General features: G+C 42.7%; 2 protein-coding genes across 2 annotated transcripts; one reads left to right on the top strand and one right to left on the bottom strand.

Annotated features, from left to right (window-relative positions):
* Positions 1-984: 984 nt before the first annotated feature.
* On the top strand, positions 985-4,039 carry LOC148121633 (PRAME family member 12-like). The gene is made up of 3 exons (XM_087906758.1): positions 985-1,265; positions 1,583-2,170; positions 3,472-4,039. The coding sequence occupies exons 1-3, from the start codon at positions 985-987 to the stop codon at positions 4,037-4,039; spliced, it is 1,437 nt and encodes a 478-aa protein (XP_087762884.1).
* Positions 4,040-9,461: 5,422 nt separating this feature from the next.
* LOC148121632 (PRAME family member 12-like) lies at positions 9,462-12,524 on the bottom strand. Its single transcript, XM_087906757.1, has 3 exons — positions 12,244-12,524; positions 11,339-11,926; positions 9,462-10,029 (listed from the first exon to the last, which is right to left on the bottom strand). The coding sequence occupies exons 1-3, from the start codon at positions 12,522-12,524 to the stop codon at positions 9,462-9,464; spliced, it is 1,437 nt and encodes a 478-aa protein (XP_087762883.1).
* Positions 12,525-21,043: the final 8,519 nt, after the last annotated feature.

The raw sequence follows: 21,043 nt of genomic DNA, 5'->3' as shown, positions 1-21,043 counted from the left end.
CCTTAACTGCAGCATTTGGGAGACAAAAGTAGGTGGATCTCTGTGAGTTCAAGGCCACCCTGAGCTTCAGGAGATTGATCCAGTCTAAAAGAGAAGCAGAGCAACAAATCCAGGTGGGAATGTCTCACACCTTTAATTCCAGTACTTAGGAGTCACACACATTTAATCCCAACACTAGGGAGGTGGAGACAGGAAGGGATATGACTGGGTGGGGAGAGGAATATAAGGAGGGAGGAAACAGGAGCTCAAGGCACTCAGTCTGAGGAGCTGTTGAGACCATATTTGGTCTGAGGATTTCCTAGAGGTAAGAATTAGTGGTTGGCTGCTCTGCTTCTCTGATCTTTCAGCTTTCTCCCCGAATATCTAACTCTCTCTCATTTTTCTCTTTAATAAAGACCAATTAGAATTTGTACTCCATCTATCAACCACATGACACCCAGGGTGTAGTTTAGCTCACAGAGATCTTTTGACATTTGTCTTCCAAGTGCTCAGCTTGGCTTTGGGTTCTAAAGCTTTTTGTAATAATAGGAACTGTATCCATTTCACAGATCTTCCCACAAGTACCATTGATTAAATTCAAATCATAGTTTGGGTGAAGGAACCTTGAACATTGCAGGTTAGGATTGTGAGAGGCATTTGAAGGTGGTTGCCTGCAAAAGTGTCTGGTTCACATTTGATTCTCCTCATTCTTGTGGCCTACTGAAGTGTAGTATGATTCAGGGGAGGATGATTGGGCAGGATAACCAGGATCATTAGTTCAAATGTGTGCTCATGTCCATGAGGCCTTTGAGGAAATTTGGGCTATGAAAAGGACAGACAGTGAGTGATAGGAGATCTAAGGTTTCCAAACACTTCAGGTGAGTGACTGTGTCCCTGCATAGTTTACATGATGAAGGAGCAGAAAGTGACTTGCTAAAGGTGTTTCCTCTGAAAGGCTTTATTCCTCTGCTTCTTTCCTCAGCATCTGCCTGCTTGCATGTCAGGATGAGCTCCCCATACACACTGCAGAAGCTGACCAGAGATTGTCTCCTAAGGAATGAAACATTGGCCAACGCTTCTCTGAAGATCCTGCCCAAAGCTTTCTTCCCACCACTATTCATAGACGCCTTCACAGGCAAACAGACAAACATCATAAGGGCAATGGTGGCAGCCTGGCCCTTTCCATGCCTTCCTGTTGGAGCTCTGATGAAGACTCCCAACCTGAAGACCCTGAAGGCTGTGCTGGGGGGCCTGGATTTGCTAATTAACCAGAAGGATCGACCTAGGTAAGTGAGACCAAGGTATCATGGAAAGGAAGGGTCTGGTTGGAGGGAAGTGACCACAGACTTCAGAATGTGGTCCAGGTGGAATCAGAGCTTAGAGAAGTGAATAAGTGGAAAAGGACAGTGGTGTGTGGAGCACACTGAGAAGAGATGTGGTCAATACACAATGGCTCTTTCCCTCCCTATCCTGTCAACCAAAAGGAATGAAAACATTCTGGGTTCAAGGAAAGGATTTCAGGGAAGTGGAGGAGTAGGGTCAAAACAAAGTATAAATTGACACTCAAATTGTCATTTGAATCTCCTTCTCCTTTGACCAACAGCAGTTGGATACTACAAGAGCTAGATTTGCGGGATGCCCAACATAACTTCTGGACCTTTTGGGTTGGCACAGAAGATGGTGGCTGCTCTCCAGATGTCATCAGTGAGACCCGACCAGTGGTGCATGGTCCCAGACAAGGGAAAAAACAGGTTGTGACTGTGTACATGAACCTTTCCCTCGAGACCAGCCATCTCAGTAAATACTTAAAATACTTCTATTGGTGGGCAACGCAGAGAAAAGATGTGGTGCAGGTGAAGTGTCCAAAGCTGGAGTTTGGAGCCACCCCTCTCTACAACCCCCTAATGCTACTGGAGGTATTTGAGCCAAGCTCTATAGAGGAATTCATAGTGAATGCACGATGGACCCTGAGAACACTTGTGATGATAGCCCCTGGCCTTGGCCAGATGAAAAACCTTCAGAAAATCCTTCTCAATGGAATCTTCACACCTTTGGAGTGGATTGGAAACCAAGAGAGGAGAGAATGGTGTTTAACACAGATCCTTTCCCAGGTATCAGAACTCAAGAAGATCCAGCATCTCCAATTGAATCATGTCTGCTTCCTGAATGAACGACTGGATCAAGTACTCAGGTGAGGAAGGATAGAGTTCATGTTCCACAGGCCAGGGAAAAGTCTTGCAGTGTTCCATGAAACATCAGTGTCCACCTGTGGCTTTCCATCCACTCCTGAATGCAGAAGTTCTATGACTTAGGGAAAATGATCTGTAGTCTTTCTTCTGCTCTAGTTCATGATCTAGGAACAGCCTTTGTTAGGAAACCAGATGAAGGGAAAACAGATCCACAAAGTGAATGAGGTCTTAAGCCACATGCTGCCCCATGTCAGCTCTTTCCTCAGGACTTTTAACAGTTTAAATCTCTCTCTCTCTCTCTCTCTCTCTCTCTCTCTCTCTCTCATTCTATCTCTCTGTCTCTCTTACACACATGTACACACATTTCCCAAGGTCAAGTGGTTTTGAACAGAGGTAGGGCCTAGTAAATGTGAAATGATTGAGAGTGAATAAGACAACAGGGAAGGCCTGTGAGTAGGACAGAGGCTGCACTAGAAGAGTGGGGCTCATTAAGAACATTATTTGCGCACACAGTTGTTGGGTTCTCTGGCAGAAATAGCAAAGGCATGCTTATTGGGAGCAAGCATGAACTACCAGATTCTCCCTGGGTTTCAGCGGGATGGTTACTATTGAATGACCCAGCTTCTCTCCCCAGTTGGCCAAGGGGGGATAACACACCCACTGAATTGCCAGTTTTTCAGAGTAGGATCTCATTTAATGGTATCAGGAAGAACCTTATATAGGATGGTGATGGGGCTGGAGCAACTTGGGATGGGTTGACTTAGAGTAAGGAATATGTGCCAATAATATTCTGCCACACTTGAGGAAACCTTGCTGGGCAGAGGTAGGTCTAGGAAGGCTAGCCAGAGACAAGATTCCAAACTCTTGTCAGGCTCAGGAAGTTAGACCAGGCCTCATGCCAACTCAAGTTAGTCTCAGAGAATTACACTGGGCCTCACCAAAGACTAGTTAGGTTCACAAAGTTACACTGGGCCTCACACACAGAACTCATGAGGTCCAACACCCACATATGGCTATAAGTATCCCCTTGTTGGTCCTTCTTGGTTTCCTGCTGTTACCAACTGTCAGCTTAGATGTTTCTGTGCTCAACTGTACAGAGACAACAGATTTGGGGACAGAAACGGTCACAGTCACAGTCATTTTGCATGTGTTGTTAAGTCTGCATCAGGGAATACCCTGGTCTTGATCTTAATGATGCACTCAAAATGAACTTAGGCCTAACTGGCCTCTGCTACATTGAAGTATCATCCTTTCTTTACCATTATTAGACTTTACTGAGATAAACTCCTCTGTCTCTCTGTAGGTGCATGGAGAGTCCCTTGGAGACCCTTGCAATCACTCGATGCTCACTATCAAATGCAGACATGAGTTATCTTTCCCAGTGTCCAAGCATGCACAAGCTCAAACATCTGGACCTGAGTGGTGTAAACTTTTTAAATGTAGACCATCTACTGCTAGGAAGCCTGCTAGAAAGACTGACAGCTACTCTGCAGACATTAAAACTGAAGGGTTGTATGATCATGGATTTCCAGATTAGTGCCCTCTTGCCTGCCCTGAGCCAGTGCACCCAGCTCATTGAGGTCAATTTTCTGAAGAACTTCTTTTCTGTGGACAGCCTGAAGAAGCTGCTGCAGCACACTGCGAAACTGACTCAGCTTATCCGGGAGATATACCCCGCCCCTGATGAGGTCTATGATGACATTGGTGATGTCCAGCCAGACTGGTTCAGCCAACACTGCTGTGAGTTCATGGAAACTCTGAGTGCTCTAAGACAGCCGAAAGAGGTCCACTTTGTGAGTCAGAGATGTCTAGATTGTCGGGAATTCTGTGTCTATAACATGGGGACCGCACTCTGTTCATGTTGGCAATAAATGAGGAGCGATCACTGCTGGGCTCTGAGAAATGAAAGTCTGAAATCAAAAGACTCATTGGAGACACAAAACCAGAAATCAAACATTTTTGGATGTACTTGGGGAAAGAAGATTTCTTCACTGGTTTTTCATATTTGAAGAAGAAAAACTGACAGAGAACTGGATGCACATGATCTGTCAACAGTACAGCCCTGCCCTAGTGCATCAAAAGAGAGCTGTAAATTGAGGGGAATTCATCCCGGCACTTTCATGATATGACCGACCATAGGTACAAGGAATGGGTTAAAATGAAAGAAAATTCCAAAGAGCGTAGGGGACTTGGAGAGGAGGGTCTCACAGTGTTCTGTTGCTGGAAGGAATCCATCTTCTGGTTGTCCACCTCACATAAGAATCCGGAGCATATCTGCTCTGTGAAGTATCCGGATGACTGAACCATTGAGGGCATTGGACCTAGTGGATTAGCAGTGTTCTGCTGTGATTTGTCTTTTCCTTGCTTGGGTAGAAAAACAAGGAGTATATGATCTCCCCACTGTCCTTGGCATTATGATTTCCAATCATTTTTAATAAAGCAATTTTGTATATGAGCAGACTGTATCCTGTAAATCTACCGACTGGATTCTTTCATCATCTGACACATATGTACCATGTATTCAGCCTACACGGTCTCCATACTCTTCTATCTCTCTGTCTCAGCCCCTTTCTCCTAGATCTTTCAGAGAAAGTAATAACCCAACATGCCTGTCTCTTCGAAATTTTATACCCTTCACCTTCATGACACTAGCCCAACGTGCTATACAGATTCTCTTAGTGATGTGTAGATATGGCTCAGTATTTGAGAGGGCTTTGTGTTCTTCCTGAGGACCAGCATCTGATTCCCAGCATCCACAAACATCTGTGACCCCAGGAACTCATCATCTAATACTTTCTCTTAATCTCTGGAAACACTTGAGTCATTGGCACACATATACACACACAAATATGTATATACACACTGTTACATATACATAATTAAAAATAAATAAAGCCTAGGATAAAACCGAGGGTCTCAGACTCAGTTAAATTGGGTCTTTGCCAGTGAGGTGTCTATAGCCCAGTTTCACTTCCCTCCATTCCATTCCCATCAACCCCTGCCTCATTCCACCTTTGTCTGTGGGCCTGACAGGGAGAGGCCTATTCCTCAGTGGCTATGTCTACTCTTGGGTCCTCCACATTGCCATTGTATAACTAGATGGAGTACTCCCTGTAGCCAGTTATTCCTTCTCTGCACTTGCAGAGCCTTCCTCATCCAGTATGAGTCCTGTTTGCTTCCCTGGGAAGAACTTTCTCTGTAAACAACACATCTAGTCCATCAAGCAGAGCTTTCAAAGTCTCCACGCGGGGGTCCATTATCAGGGCTTCTGCATGAAAGCATGGGAACAGCCAGGCAGGAACCATGACCTTCCGGATGTTTGTATGTCTGTCAATGAAGGCATCTTTAATGAAGTCATTTAAACACATTGCTGGGAGCGGCTCCACAGGCAAGTCCTCCAGAGAAGAAATAAACAAGCCACCTCCATCAGTGGCCTCTCTTTGGCTACCTGAATGAATGTAGGTGGGGCCTGGTCACCCTTCTGACTGGTTTTCACGAATAATGATCCTGAGCAAGTATGGAAGCAAAGACACGATTTAGAAAACTTAGGAAGTCTTTCTTCTTCTTCCGTAAGGACTTCTCTTGGCAAGATCACCTCTGTGTTGATTACTGAAAACATTAAAGGGCCTGCCTTGAAGATGTTCACTTGGGATTCAAGATTAGAAAACACAATAAACATAAAACCTGAAGTCTGATGGATGTAGAAAAACAATCCTCACTCATGTCGTCTTTCCATTCATGCGATCTTTGTTTTTTCCTTCCTAATCCTTTACAATTTGTTTCCTCATATTCTCTGTCTCGTTTCTAATTCCAATTCTCTATTGCAATACTTTGTTCCAGTTCAGTCTTGTTCTAATTACTCTACATCCTTTTTCTTCTTCTCTATCTAATTCATCTCGATCTATGTCTTCTGCAGTTAGATATTCCCAAGCATATAATATATATATATATTATATATAAGTGTATGCATGTATATTATATTATAAGTGTGTGTATATAAATACATTCACTAGCAACTTAATGATAACTTAGTAATAAAAAAATACTACAAAGAAAATTCCCAGGGACACAGGCATTCGTTGAAGCTATGTAACAAAACTTATCACCTAGTTTGTAGCTAACCACACCTGTTAACTGTGAAGAGTTCCTGGCTGCCTTTTAAACAGAAAAAACTGAACTGTTGGCAGATCTACAGAAAGACAAAGGATATGTGCACTATTTTACAGTTCTTAAGTGGTATTAATAGTATCTTGAAATGGTTAGTTAATTAGGTGCTACTGGTTTCTTTAAAGACTATGATAGAATAAGGACAGATGCATGAAATATTGCTATTATTTATCATAAGTCCTTTGAAGGAAGCCATGTGATGGTAACACACCTTTAATCCCAGCACTCAAGAGGCAGGATGGAAGATCTCTGTGAGTTTAAGCCAACATTGTTGACAAGAGCTAGTTCCAGGACAGGACCTTAAAGCTACAGAGAAACCCTGTCTTGAAAAGGCAAAATGAAAGAAATAAAGAAAAAGAAAGAAAGAGAGAAAGAAAAAAAGGAAAAATTATTTGAAGGGCTTAGTGCCTACAAGGCCATAGACCTGCGATTTTATCAGTAAGTCAGTGAAAACATTCCTGTGTGATCTGTCCAGAAGGACTCATGTCTGGCCAACATGCTCTGTCAGGAAGACTAATGATAGGAACACACTTCCAAGTTCCTCACCATAATGTGGAGAATATCGTGTATATTCATCTGTTGACCATCCAGAAATATTGTGTGGCCATATTTGTGTACCATCATTTTACTCCTAATTTGAGATTTCATTCTCTTTGTTGTTGTTGTCTTCCATTAGTTCCTGGGGACATCAGGTCAGATGTTCTAAAACTCTAAAAGTAACCAACTATCACATTGAACTAGTGAGTTTCCTGATGTAGCATGTAAATTATCATCTCCATCCCATAGTCCTGTCTTTTCCAATGCTATAGTGTTGCAGACCACGCCAATGATACTGAAGCCTCTATTAAGTGTTTCTTTCCCACCCTGTCCAGCTCTGGAGCACAGAGTCCAAGCTTGTAGCCCTCTTGTCTCTTTCCCTGAGACATCAGTACAAGTGATAACTGGTAATCAAAGTCAGTAACTAATGATGCCCATTTCACAGATGCTCTCAATTGTTTCAGGGAGGATCATCTAGGTGAATGAAGGCTTAGAAGATTGGGACCTGGGAGTTTCCTTTACTTTATTTGAAGACATGGATTGCCACCTTTGTTTCCTGTTCACTGCTTCTCAGTGGATATTGATTTACCTGTACTGTGATTGGAATTGGATAGGGTATTTGGGAAAGAGCATTCTTTAGACAGGCTTCACACCCCAGATGGAAGGATGACTTTAAAACCGACAGACAGTGATCAAAATGTGAAGACTGAGGCCTCCACCATCAGCTTTCAGGAACATTTATCGTGAGATATTATGGCCATGACGTAATTACAGCTAATAGCAATTGATGATTTGGAGGTAAAACTACCCCAGAAATTACTTTCCGATGGAGATTCCCTGCCTGGCAAGCTTTTCATTAATCACAACAGTGATATTTCCCAGAGAGGTCCTTATATGGGAAGAAGAAAGACTTCCTAAGTTTTCTAAATGGTGTCTTTGCTTCCATGATTCCTCAGGATCATTTTCCCTGAAAGCCAGTCAGAATGGGTGACCAGGCTCTACCTACATTCATGCAGGTGGCCAGACAGAGGCCTCTGATGGAGGTACGTTGTTTATTTCTCTTCTGGAGGACTTGCTTGCGTGGCTTCGTCTCAATGATGTTTTCAGATGCCTTCACTAAAGATGCCTTCATTAACAGACATACAAACATCCTGAAGGTCATGGTTTCCGCCTGGCTGTTCCCATGCTTTCCTGCAGGAGTCCTGATAAAGGACCCCCCACGTGGAGACTTTGAAAGCTCTGCTTGATGGACTGGATGTGTTGTTTACAGAGAAAATTCATCCCAGGGAAGCAAACAGGACTCAGACAAGATGAGAAAGACTTTGCAGGTGCAGAGAAGAAAGAACTGGCTACAGGGAGTACTCCATCTATTTATACAATGGCAAATGTGGAGGACCCAAGAGTAGACATAGCCACTGAGGAATAGGCCTCTCCCTGTCAGGCCCACAGACACTGGTAGAATGAGGCAGGGGTTGTTGAAAATGGAATGGAGGGAAGTGAAACTGGGCTATAGATGCCTCACTGGCAAAGACCAGTGAGTCTGAGACCCTCGGTTTTATCCTAGGCATTATTTATATTTAATTATGTATATGTAACAGTGTGTATATACATATTTGTGTGTGTATATGTGTGCCAATGACACAAGTGTTTCCAGAGAGTAATAGAAAATATTAGATGATGAGTTCCTGGGGTCACAGATGTTTGTGGATGCTGGGAATCAGATGATGGTCCTCAGGAAGAACACGAAGCCCTCTCAAATACTGAGCCATATCTACACATCACTAAGAGAATCTACATAGCACGTTGGGCTAGTGTCACAAAGGTAAAGGGTATAAAATCTCTAAGAGACAGGCATGTTGGGTCATTATTTCCTCTGAAAGATCTAGGAGAAAGGGGCTGAGACAGAGAGACAGAAGAGTATGGAGACTGTGTAGGCAGAATGCATGGTACAGAAGTGTCAGATCATTAAAGAACTCACTCGGTAGATTTAAAGGATACAGTGTGCTCTTATTCAAAATTGCTTTATTGAAAATGATTAGATATCGTAGTGCCAACAACAGTGGGGAGATCATATACTCCTTGGTTTTTTACCCAAGCAAGGAAAGGACAAATCACAGCAGAACACTGCTAATCCACTAGGTCCAATACCCTCAGTTGTTCAGTCAACCGGATATTTCACAAAGCAGATATGCTCCTGGTTCTTATATGAGGTGGACAACCAGAAGATGGATACCTTCCAGCAACAGAACACTGTGAGACCCTCCTCACCCAGTCCCCTATGCTCTTTGGAAATTCCTTTCATTTTAACCCATTCCTTGTACCTATGGACGGTCATAACATGAAAGTGCTGGGATGAATTCCCCTCAATTTACAGCTCTCTTTTGATGCACTAGGGCATGGCTGTACTGTTGACAGATCATGTGCATTCAGTTCTCTGTTAATTTTTCTTCTTCAAATACGAAAAACCTGTGAAGAAATCTTCTTTCCCCAAGTACATCCAAAAATGTTTGATTCCAGGTTTTGTGTCTCCAATGAGTCTTTTGATTCCAGACTTTTGTTTCTCAGAGCCCAGCAGAGATCCCTCCTCATTTATTGCAAACATGAACAGAGTGCGGTCCCCATGTTATAGACACAGAATTCCCGACAATCTAGACATCTCTTACTCACAAAGTAGACATCTTTAGGCTGTCTAATAGACTTCAGAGTTTCCATGAGCTCACTGCAGTGTTGGCTGAACAAGTCTGGCTGTACATCACCAATGTCATCATAGACCTCATCAGGGGCAGGGTATATCTCGCGGGTGAGCAGAGTCAGTTTTGCAGTATGCTGCAACAGCTTGTTCAGGCTGTTCACAGACAGGAAGTTCTTCAGAAAATTGACCTCAATGAGTTGGGTGCACTGGCTCAGGGCAGGCAAGAGGGCACTAATCTGGAAATCCATGATCATACAACCCTTCAGTTTTAATATCTGTAGAGTAGCTGTCAGTCTTTCTAGCAGGCTTCCTAGCAGTAGATGGTCTAAATTCAAAAAAGTTACACCACTCAGGTCCAGATGTTTGAGTTTGTGGATGCTTGGACACTGGGAAAGATAACTCATGTCTGCATTTGATAGTGAGCATCGAGTGATTGCAAGGGTCTCCAAGGGACTCTCCACGCACCTACAGAGAGACAGAGGAGTTTATCTCAGTAAAGTCTAATAACGGTAAAGAAAGGATGATACTTCAATGTAGCAGAGGCCAGTCGGGTCTAAGTTCATTTTGAGTGCATCATTAAGATCAAGACCAGGGTATTCCCTGATGCAGACTTAACAACACATGCAAAATGACTGTGACTGTGACCGTTTCTGTCCCCAAATCTGTTGTCTCTGTACAGTCGAGCACAGAAACATCTAAGCTGACAGTTGGTAACAGCAGGAAACCAAGAAGGACCAACAAGGGGATACTTATAGCCATATCTGGGAGTTGGGCCTCATGAGTTCTGTGTGTGAGGCCCAGTGTAACTTTGTGAACCTAACTAGTGTTTAGTGAGGCCAAGTGTAATTTCTTGAGACTAACTTGATTTGACATGAGGCCTGGTGTAACTTCCTGAGCCTAGCAAGAGTTTGGAGTCCTGTCTCTGGGTGGCTGACCTAGATCCTCCTCTGCCCAGCAAAGTCTCCTCAAGTGTGGCAGAATATAATTAGCACTTATTTTTTACTGTGCTTCAACACATCCTGAGCTGCTCCAGCACCAAGACAACACTATAAAAGTTCCTGCCTGGTACCATTAAATGAGATCCTGCTCTGAAGACTCCCAATTCATTGGGTGTGTGTCTCCCTGTTGGTCAAGTGGGAGAGAAGCTGGGTCATTCAATTATCATCATCCCACTGAGACCCAGGGATTGTCTAGTGGTTCCAGCTCTCTCCCAATCACCACACCCCTGTTCTATATGGCAGAGAAGCAGGGACCTGTGTGTGCCAATAACGGTCTCAATGAGCCCTACTTTTCTAGCGCAGCCTCTGTCCTGCTCACAGGCCTTCCCTGTTGTCTTTTTCTCTCTCAATCATTTCTCTGTGCCCTACCTCTGTTCAAAGAACACTTGACCATTGGGGAATATGTGTACGTGTGTAAGAGAGAACGAGAAATAGAAATAAAGGGAGGGAGGGAGAGAGAGAGAGAGAGACAGAGAGAGAGAGAAAGAGAGAGATTTAAACTGTTAAAAGTCCTGAGGAAAGAGATGACATGGGGTAGCATGTGGCTTAAGACCTCATTCACTTTGTGGATCTGTTTTCCCTTCATCTGGTTTCCTAACAAAGGCTGTTCCTAGATCATGAACTAGAGCAGAAGAAAGACTACAGATCAATTTCCCTAAGTCATAGGACTTCTGCATTCAGGAGTGGATGGAAAGCCACAGGTGGACACTGATGTTTCATGGAACACTGCAAGACTTTTCCCTGGCCTGTGGAGCAAGAACTCTATCCTTCCTCACCTGAGTACTTGATCCAGTCGTTCATTCAGGAAGCAGACATCATTCAATTGGAGATGCTGGATCTTTTTGAGTTCTGGTACCTGATTAATAATCTCTGCAATACACTGTTTGACCATCTTGCGGTTTCCAAACCACTCCATAGGTACACAGATTCCATTGAGAAGGATTTTCTGAAGGTTTTTCATCTGGCCAAGGCCAGGGGCTATCATCTCAAGGGTAATCAAGTCCCAACGTGCATTCACTGTGAATTCCTCTATAGAGCTTGGGTCAAATACCTCCAGCAGCATTAGGGGGTTGTAGAGAGGGGTGGCTCCAAACTCCAGCTTTGGACACATCACCTGAACCACATCTTTTCGCTTTTTGGCCCACCAATAGAAGTATTTTAAGTATTTACTGAGATGGCTGGTGTCGAGGAAAAGGTTCATGCACACAGTCACAACCTGTTTTTCCCCTCGTCTGGGTCCATGCACCACTGGTTGGGTCTCACTGATGACATCTGGAGAGCAGCCACCATCCTCTGTGCCAACCCAAAAGTTCCAGAAGTTATGTTGGGCATCCCGCAAATCTAGCTCTTGTAGTATCCAACTGCTGTTGGTCAAAGGAGAAGGAGATTCAAATGACAATTTGAGTGTCAATTTATACTTTGTTTTGACCCCACACCTCCACTTCCCTGAAATCCATTCCTTGAATGCAGAGTGTTTTCATTTCTATTGGTTGACAGGACAAGGAGGGAAAGAGCCATTGTATATTGACCACATCTCTTCTCAGTGTGCTCCACACACCACTGTCCTTTTCCACTTAATCACTTCTCTAAGCTCTGATTACACCTGGACCACATTCTGAAGTCTGCAATCACTTCCCTCCACCCAGAGTCTTCCTTTCCATGATACCTTGGTCTCACTTACCTAGGTCGATCCTTCTGGTTAATCAACAAATCCAGGCCCCCCAGCACAGCCTTCAAGGTCTTCAGGTTAGGAGTTTTCATCAGAGATCCAACAGGAAGGCATGGGAAGGGCCAGGCTGCCACCATTGCCCTTATGATGTTTGTCTGTTTGCCTGTGAAGGCGTCTTTGAATAGTGGTGGGAAGAAAGCCTTGGGCAGGATCTTCAAAGAAGCATTGGTCAAGGCTTCATTCTTTAGCAGACGTTTTATGGTCAGCTTCTGGAGTGTGGGTGGGGAGCTCATCGTGACATGTAAGCAGGCAGATGCTGAGGAAAGAAGCAGAGGAATAAAGCCTTTCAGAGGAAACACCTTTTGCAAGCCAATTTTTGCTCTTTCATCATGTAAACTATGCAGGACCATAGTCACTCACCTGAAGTGTTTGGGAACCTTAGATTTCCTATCACTCACTATCTGTCTTTTTCATAGCCCTCCTTCCCTCGAAGGCCACATGGATATGAGCACACATTAAAACTAATGATCCTGCTTATCCTGCCTAACCATACTCCCCTTACTCATACTACACTTAAGTAGGCCACAAGAACGAGGAGAATCAAACATGAACCAGACACTTTTGCAGACAACCATCTTCTAATGCCTCTCACAATCCTCACCTGTAATGTTCAAGGTCCCTCACACAGGCTATGGTTTGAATTTAATCAATAGTTCTTGTTGGGAGGATCTTTGTAATGGATTCAGTTCCTATTATTCAAAAAGCTTTAGAACCCAAAGCCAAGCTGAGCTCTTGGAAGACAAAGGCCAAAAGATCTCTGTGAGCTAAATGCCACCCTGGGCAACTTGGGGTTGACAGATGGAGTAAAAATTCTAATTGGCTTAATTAACAAGAAAAAAAACAGGTTTAGATATTAGTGGGTGAAAGCTGAAAGATCAGAGAAGTAGAGCAGCCAACCACTAATTCTTACCTCTAGGAAATCCTCAGACCAAATATGGTCTCAACAACTTCTCAGACTGAATGCTTGAGCTCCTGTTTCCTCCCTCCTTATATTCCTCTCCCCACCCAGTCATATCCCTTCCTGTCTCCACCTCCCTAGTGTCGGGATTAAAGGTGTGTGACTCCTAAGTACTGGAATTAAAGGTGTGAGACATTCCCACCTGGATTTGTTACTCTACTTCTCTTTTAGACTGGATCAATCTCGTGTAGCTTAGGATGGCCTTGAACTCACAGAGATCCAGCTACCTTTTTCTTCCAAATGCTGGAATTAAAGTGTGTGCCACTACTGCCTGGCTTCTATAGCTAACTAGTGTCTCAGTTTCAAACTTGGATCCTCAGGTAAGTTGTATTTGCTAGATCACAAACAAAATATCACCATGTATCATCACATTGAATTAAATTTTTCTAACTAAGACTGGAGTAGTTGTGCAGTGTTTGCTCCTTGTGCCCTAGTCCTTGAATTTTGTAATGTAGGCACTCTAGTAAGGCCTCTACAACTGTGATCCAGTTCTCAGAATTTGTAACACTTTGCTTCAATGGTGTTCTAGGCTAGCCTGGGCTACATCAGACTTTCAGTTTCAAAATATTCACAACAAACAAAACAAAACGACAACAAAAGCAAAAATACTAACAGGAAATGAGAGACTGGTGATCCCAGGTATGACTGTGTCCTGTGGGGATGAATGGCTTAAATAATCAGGAAACACAGAACACATGTTACAGTTCCAAAAGTTCCAAGCAGTCACTCCAGGCTCCAAGTCTCACAACTTGGCCATTCTAACCCTCATATCCCCTTTCCCCTCACATTTTCCCTTCATAGCCCCACATTTCAGCCTAAAGCTGCCACCTCTCTGGACGATTGAAAATCTTTCCATCCAATCCCACTTGGACTTCCGCATTTGCAGCTTGAGTAGATGAGATGTGGGAATTTACAAAATCAGAGACTGTAGTCAAATCCCAAACCCCTTTAAAACACTTCTCCACAAACTCTGAGCTCTTGAATACCTTGCCTTATGTATATTATTGTTTTGGAGTTTCTTCCAGATAAAGGCTCAATAACTTTCTAAGGTCTATCTGAACTCATTTTGTGCCTGAGTTGATCTGTATATCTCAACAATCCTCCAGCCTAGTAGAAGTTAAGTAACGGACCGTTTTCAGTTTGATTAGATCTTTATACGGGAGAGAATGAACTAAGATACTGCTGAAGATGAGGCCCCAATCCCAGAGTCATCACATAAACCCCAAATCTTCCTTTTTTTTCCCATCGTTCTTCCCTTCCTTCCCTTCTTCATTCGTTCTTTCATTCCTCCCATCCCATCTCTCTTTCTGTATTCATGTGTCCTCTCTTTTTTCTTTGTTCCTTATTTTATTTACATAGCTATATTAGTTCTTTTGATGAAATCATTTCCACGATAGGCCAAAAACAACAACAACAAAAAAAACCCAGCTATGTTGCCAAGTGGTATTGAGTCAGTGTCTTGAAATCCAATGTGCCTATTCTGTTTGATACAGGTACCTCTCTTTAAGGAATCATGTTGGTGCTCACAAGCCAAGCAGGGGCCTACAGAGGCAGGGAAGTAAGGGCTCTGAAGACCTAGAGAGGAAGGCTCCCTCTGAACTCCTCCTCCATACTCTCCAGATTGGCAGTAGTTTAAAGGGCCAAAGTTTAACCTGTCCTTTCCCAAACACATATGATGAGCTAACTACATTGGAGACAGAAGTACATTGTTTTCCTGAATGATTTTACCTGTGCTTGATATTTGGTGCTTTTGGTTCTGTCTGGAGATGAAGATGCTGTGTTTATAGCTTGTGTTTATAACCTATAATAGGCACTCCAAATGAGCTCCTTAATTGTTTCTTTTATTCCGCCCATTCCTTCTTTTTCTATTTCATGTGTCCTCTCCTGTTTTTGTGCTCCTTCCTTTGTTTCCACAGCTATACCAGTTCTGCTTTTGATAGAATCATTTCCATGATGAGGCCAGAAAACAGCTGTATTTCCAAGTGGTGTTGAGTCAGTATTCCGAAATTCAGAGCTCTTACCTGTAAGTAATCCTCAGGACAAAGGAGAGTGAGTTGCTTTCCCTCCCACCTTCTATTTATCTCTAGAGCTGGGATTAAAGGCTTGTGACTGACTTCCTAGTATTGGGATTAAAGGTGTGAACCACCACTAAGTGTAACTTGAATTCACAGATATCCAGCTGCCCCTGTCTCCCAAATCCTTGGATTAAAGATGTTTGACACCACTTCCTGGCTTCTAATGACTTAGGTTTTACCCCTGATCATCAGGCAAACTTTACTTATAGAACATACATAAAATATCACTACAGTGAGTAACTTACTTGATTTCGACACTGGTTGCAGGTGTTCTAATCCCTGCTGGGACAGGTCACTCCAGGCTCCAAATCTCGGAATGTCCTCTCTAGCCATTCTGATCCTTATATCCCCCTTTTCCCTCCCACACATACCCCTTGTAGCCCCACCTCTCAGCCGCAAGCTGCCACCAGATTGGACAATGGAGCAACCACCCACTTCATCCTCTTTGATAGTTTTTCAGGTGTAGCTTGAGTGTGTCAGATCTCCATGTGGGAATGCATAAAATCTGAGATTACAGTGAGGATCCCATGGCTATCCATGAAACTTCTCAACAAACTCTGAGTTCTGGGGTTCCTTGTTACATTGCATTATTAGTTTATAAATTTTTCCTCATAATTCCTCTCTCGATAGCTAAGGTCGTTCTGGAACTCATTGTATAGCCTGTGCTGACCTGTAAGTCTGGGTAATCCTCCTTTCTGGGTGTATTAGTATGAATTGGGTTTGTTCACTTTGATTAGATCTCCTTTCAGGAAAGAGAAAGAACTGAGACTCTGTTGAAGGTAAAAACCTATTCTCCAAGTCACCTCACAACACTAAGAATTTATTTATTAAAAATATTTTTAATTTATTAGTCTCTTAATTTTCAAGTTTGTACCTGTTTTGCCTTTTATGGAATGACTTTAATGAAGAGTGTAAAGTACAGCTGGGTTTCAGTAACCCTCCTGTCAAGGGAAGAGGGTTACATAGGGTCTGTTCAGGCTGGTTAGATCTCCTGTCAGAGAACAAGCTGAAAACTAGCACTTGTTATAGTTTTGCTGTGCACTGGCTAATTTTAGGGCTTAAATCATACTCCATAGTAGAGTCAATAGTGCTATGCTCTGGGAGCCTACTGCTTCTGGAGGTTCATTGAAAGTAGCTGTTACTCAGGAGGATGGGAAAGAAGGGACAAAGTCAACATCTGTGTGGTATTCAGAGTGAGCTCAAGGCCAGTCTGAGTAATTTATATGAGAGCTTGTGTCCCAATGGGAACAATGTGACATGGCCTGAGATGTGTAGAGGTTGCAGTCACATCAATCTGTTCTCCATAAAGGGAAGAGAATTAACTGAGACCACATTAAGAGAAAGCAAAATCTTTAATCCAGAGTGTTGGAATTAAAGATTTGAACCACTGCAATGGGAATTCTTGGAGTCTATTTGAGAAAGTATGAACTAGGCAAGACTGTTTTTAAACTCAGATGACTCTGGCTCTGTACAGACTCCTAGTCCCAATTTAGAATTCAAGTTAGAAGTTGCTTTATAATTCAATCTCTTTCTAATTCCTTGCATTTTTGTTTCACAGAACATAGTTTCACAGCTGTTTGAATTATGATTTCCTCTTAACTGTAGCTTATGAGTTGTCCTGGGATCTGCTAATAGTTTTCTGAACACAAGCCCCATGTCCGAGTTGATTTGAGAACTAATCTTTAGGAATGTGGTTGTATCACCCTTGACTATTTCACTTGTTATATTCTGAGAGTGAAATTTAAATAAAGATGCAGGTAGCATGGAAAAGTCCCACCTGGGAACTCAAATTAAGGTCCTGAGCATAGAATATCCCAGTTCCAGGCTGAAGATCCCTCCATGAAGAGAAACCATATCCACATGAAATTAAACAAAAGCAGATAGATGACCCAGGAATGTGGCTCAGTCTCAGAGCACTGGTGTTTCGGGCACAAACACTACAACCAAAAAACATTGATCAAGACATTTTTATACCTTCTTTATATGAGATCTTCTAAAGTGTGAAACTATTGGGTCCTGTGATATAGATATGAATATTTTGCATTGGTATGGGTCTTGGTTTATTGATACGAATTTAAGGCCAAATTTGCTTTGTGTATAATTGTGCTCTTGATGAAGGTATTATGTTTATATAGCTCATTTGAAAATGTAATGTAAAACTTAAAAATATAGTTTAATAGAGAGATGTCGGGCAGTGTTGGTACACATTTTTAAATAAAGCACTTGGGAGGCAAAGGCAGGTGGATCTCTGTGAGTTTGAGGCCAGCCTGCTCTAAAAGAGCTAGATCCAGGACAGGCTCCAAAGCTGCAGAGAAACCCTGTCACAGAAAAAAATGGAAAGAATAAAGAAAGAAAGAAAAAAAGAAAGGAAGGAAGGAAGAAAGGAAGGAAGGAAAGAAGGAAGAAAGAAAAAGTAAAAAGAAAGAAAGGAAGGAAAGAAGAAAGAAAGAAAGAAAGAAAGAAAGAAAGAAAGAAAGAAAGAAAGAGAAAGATTCCCTGTGTAGCTCTGCTTGTTCTAGAACTCACTCTGTTCAATTTGGCCTTGAACTCAAAGATTTGCCTGCTTCTGCTTCTGATGGAATGAGATTAAAGGTGTGTACCTCTTCTGCCTGGCTTCAATGAATAAATTAATCATAGTTATAGTCTAAGTTTTTTCTTGTGGTTAGATCTGATCCTACACCAACTAACTTCCAAATGGAGTAAGAAAGTTAGACTCAGTCACAGAAACAGACTACAGACTTAGTCTGGGAGGGTGTGACTACAAAGGGGCGGGCTCAGTGGAAAGGGTTATAAAGAGTCAAGAGCAGCCAGAGAAGCCCTCAGAGTCTCAGAGCTTGGAGATAAAACATTTCCCTGCCTGGATTTGGAGGCCTCTCACCATTGTCGAAGTCAGGTAAGTCCCTCAGCTTCACCATCTCATGCAGCCTAGTCTAGCCTTGTCTGCATTTCAAATACTGTGTGTGTTCTTTTTAGTTTGTGGGGAATTTTGTTTCTTTTGCTTTTGGTTTTTTTTTGTTTTGTTTTGTTTTCTGTTTTTTTAGGTCAATTCTCTCATAGATTCTCTTCGTCAGAGACCTTTGGGCTGGATAACCAGAATTGTCAATGTGTTCTTATTTATATATGATAATTAATTGGGTCATTTGTAATTCCTCTGTTTGTTCGCTCAGACAGAGACTAAGATTGTCATGGTTACCCTGAGTTTAAGGTTATTTAGGCTGGAAATACAAATATAAGTAACTCAGATCCTTGACTGTGTTGATCATTTTTTGTCAATTTAATCCAGACATTCCTTTTTTTTAGTTTTTTATTATTAATTTATAAAAATTTCCACTTCCGCCCCTCCTCCCACTAACGTCCCCCGACTCCCTCTCCTCCTCCCTCTCCAGTCCTAAGAGCAGTCAGGGTTTCCTGCCCTGTGGGAAATTCAAGTTCCTCCCCCCCCACCCCACACCACCCTTCAGGTCTAGGAAGCTGAGCATCCAAACAGAGTAGGCTCCCAAAAAGCCAGTACATGCAGAGTAAACAAGTCCCAGTGCCACTATCAGTGGCTTCTCAGACAGTCCCCATGTCAGGCACATTCTGAGAATCCGGTTTGTTTGCATACTCGTTCAGTCCCAGTCCAGCTGGCCTTGGTGAGCTCTCATTAGATCAGTCCCCTTATTTCAGTGGGTGAATGCACCCCTCATGGTCCTGACTTCCTTGTTCATGTTCTCCCTCCTTCTGCTCCTCATTTGGATTCTGAGGGCTCAGTCCAGTGCTCCAATGTGGGTCTCTGTCTCAATCTCCATTCATCATCGGATGAAGGTTCCCTCTGATCCTGCCTTCCTTGCCCACGTTCTCCCTCCTTTTGCTTCTCATTTGGACCTAGGGAGTTAAGTCCAGTGTTCCAATGTGGGTCTCTGTCTCTATCTCCATCCATTACCTGATGAAGGTTCTATGGTGATATGCAAAATATTTGTCAGTATGGTTATGGGCCAAGGCCAGTTCAGGCCCCCTCTCCTCTGTTGCCCAGGAAACTATCTGGGGACCTCTCTTTGGACCTGGGAACCCCTCTAGAATCAAGTTTCTTACAAACCCTAAAATGGCTCCCTTAGTTGAGATATTCACTTCCCTGTTCCTATATCCATCCTTCCTCCATCCCACCCATCCCGTTCCCCAAACTATTCAGAATCCTCCCCTTCCCACTTCTCTCTACCCAACTCCCCTTACATCCAACCCCCAACCCTCCTAACCCCCCCCCCCAGCCGTGCACCCAAGTTTGCCTGGCAATCTTGTCTACTTCCAATATCCAGGAGAATAACTATATGATTTTCTTCAGGTTCACCTTCTTATTTAGCTTCTCTAGGATCACGAATTATAGGCTCAAAGACCTTTCATTAAGGCTAGAATCCACTTATGAGTGAGTACATACCATATTCCTCTTTTTGGGTCTGTGTTACATCACTCAGTAAAGCGTTTTCTATTTCCATCCATTGGCATGCAAAATTCAAAATGTCATTGTTTTTTACCGCTGAGTAAAACTCTAATGTGGATATGTTCCTCACTTTTTTTAACCATTCTTCTATTGAGGGGCACCTAGCTTTTTTCCAGGTTCTGGCTATTACAAATAGTGCTGCTATGAACGTAGCTGAACAAATGCTTTTGTGGTATGATAGGGCACCTCTTGGGTATATTCCCAAGAGTGGAATTGCTGGGTCCTGTGGGAGGTTGACTCCCAGTTTCCTGAGAAACCGCCACACTGATTTCCACAGTGGCTGCATAAGTTTGCATTCCCACCAACAAAGGATGAGTGTTCCCCTTACTCCACATCCTCTCCAGCATAGACTATCATTGGTGTTTTTGAGTTTAGCTATTCTGACAGGTGTAAAATGGTATCTCCAAGTTGTTTTGATTTGCATTTCCCTGATTGCTAAGGAGGTTGAGCATGACCTTAAGTGCCTTTTGGACATTCGAAGTTCTTCAGTTGAAAATTCTCTGTTCAGTTCAGTACCCCATTTTTTAATTGGGTTAATTAGAGTTTTAGTGTCTAGTTTCTTGAGTTCTTTTTATATTTTGGAGATCAGACCTTTGTCTGATGAGGGGTTGATGAAGATCTTCTCCCAGTCAGAAGGTAGCCATTTTGTCTTACTGACAGTGTCCTTTGCTTTACAGAAGCCTCTCAGTTTCAGGAGGTCCCATTTACTCATTGATTCCCTTATTGTCTGTGCTACTGGGGTTCTACATAGAAAGTGGTCTCCTGTGCCTATGTCTTGTAGACTTCTTCCCACTTTCTCTTCTATCAGGTTCAAATTGGTCAGATTAATGTTGAGGTCTTTAATCCATTTGACTTGAGTTTTGTGCATGGTGATAGATATGGATCTACTTTCATTCTTCTACAAGTTGACATCCAGTTATACCAGCACCATTTGTTAAAGACGCTTTCCTTCTTCCATTGTATACCTTTAGTTCCCTTGTCGAAAATCAGGTATAAATAGGTTTGTGGTTTAATATCCGGGTCTTCTATTCGATTCCATAGGTCGACTTCTCTGTTCTTATGCCAATACCAAGCTGTTTTCAATACTGTAGCTCTGTAATAGAGTTTGAAGTCAGGGATGGTTATACCTCCAGAAGTTCCTTTATGATATAAGATTGTTTAGGCTCTCCTGGGTTTTTTGTTTTGCCATATAAAGTTGATTATGGTTCTCTCAATGTCTGTGAAGAATTTTGATGGAATTTTGAT

The sequence above is a fragment of the Myodes glareolus genome, chromosome 6, assembly GCF_982192425.1.
Source record: "Myodes glareolus chromosome 6, mMyoGla1.1, whole genome shotgun sequence".
NCBI lineage: Eukaryota > Metazoa > Chordata > Mammalia > Rodentia > Cricetidae > Myodes > Myodes glareolus.
This window is presented reverse-complemented; position numbering and strand designations above follow the sequence as displayed.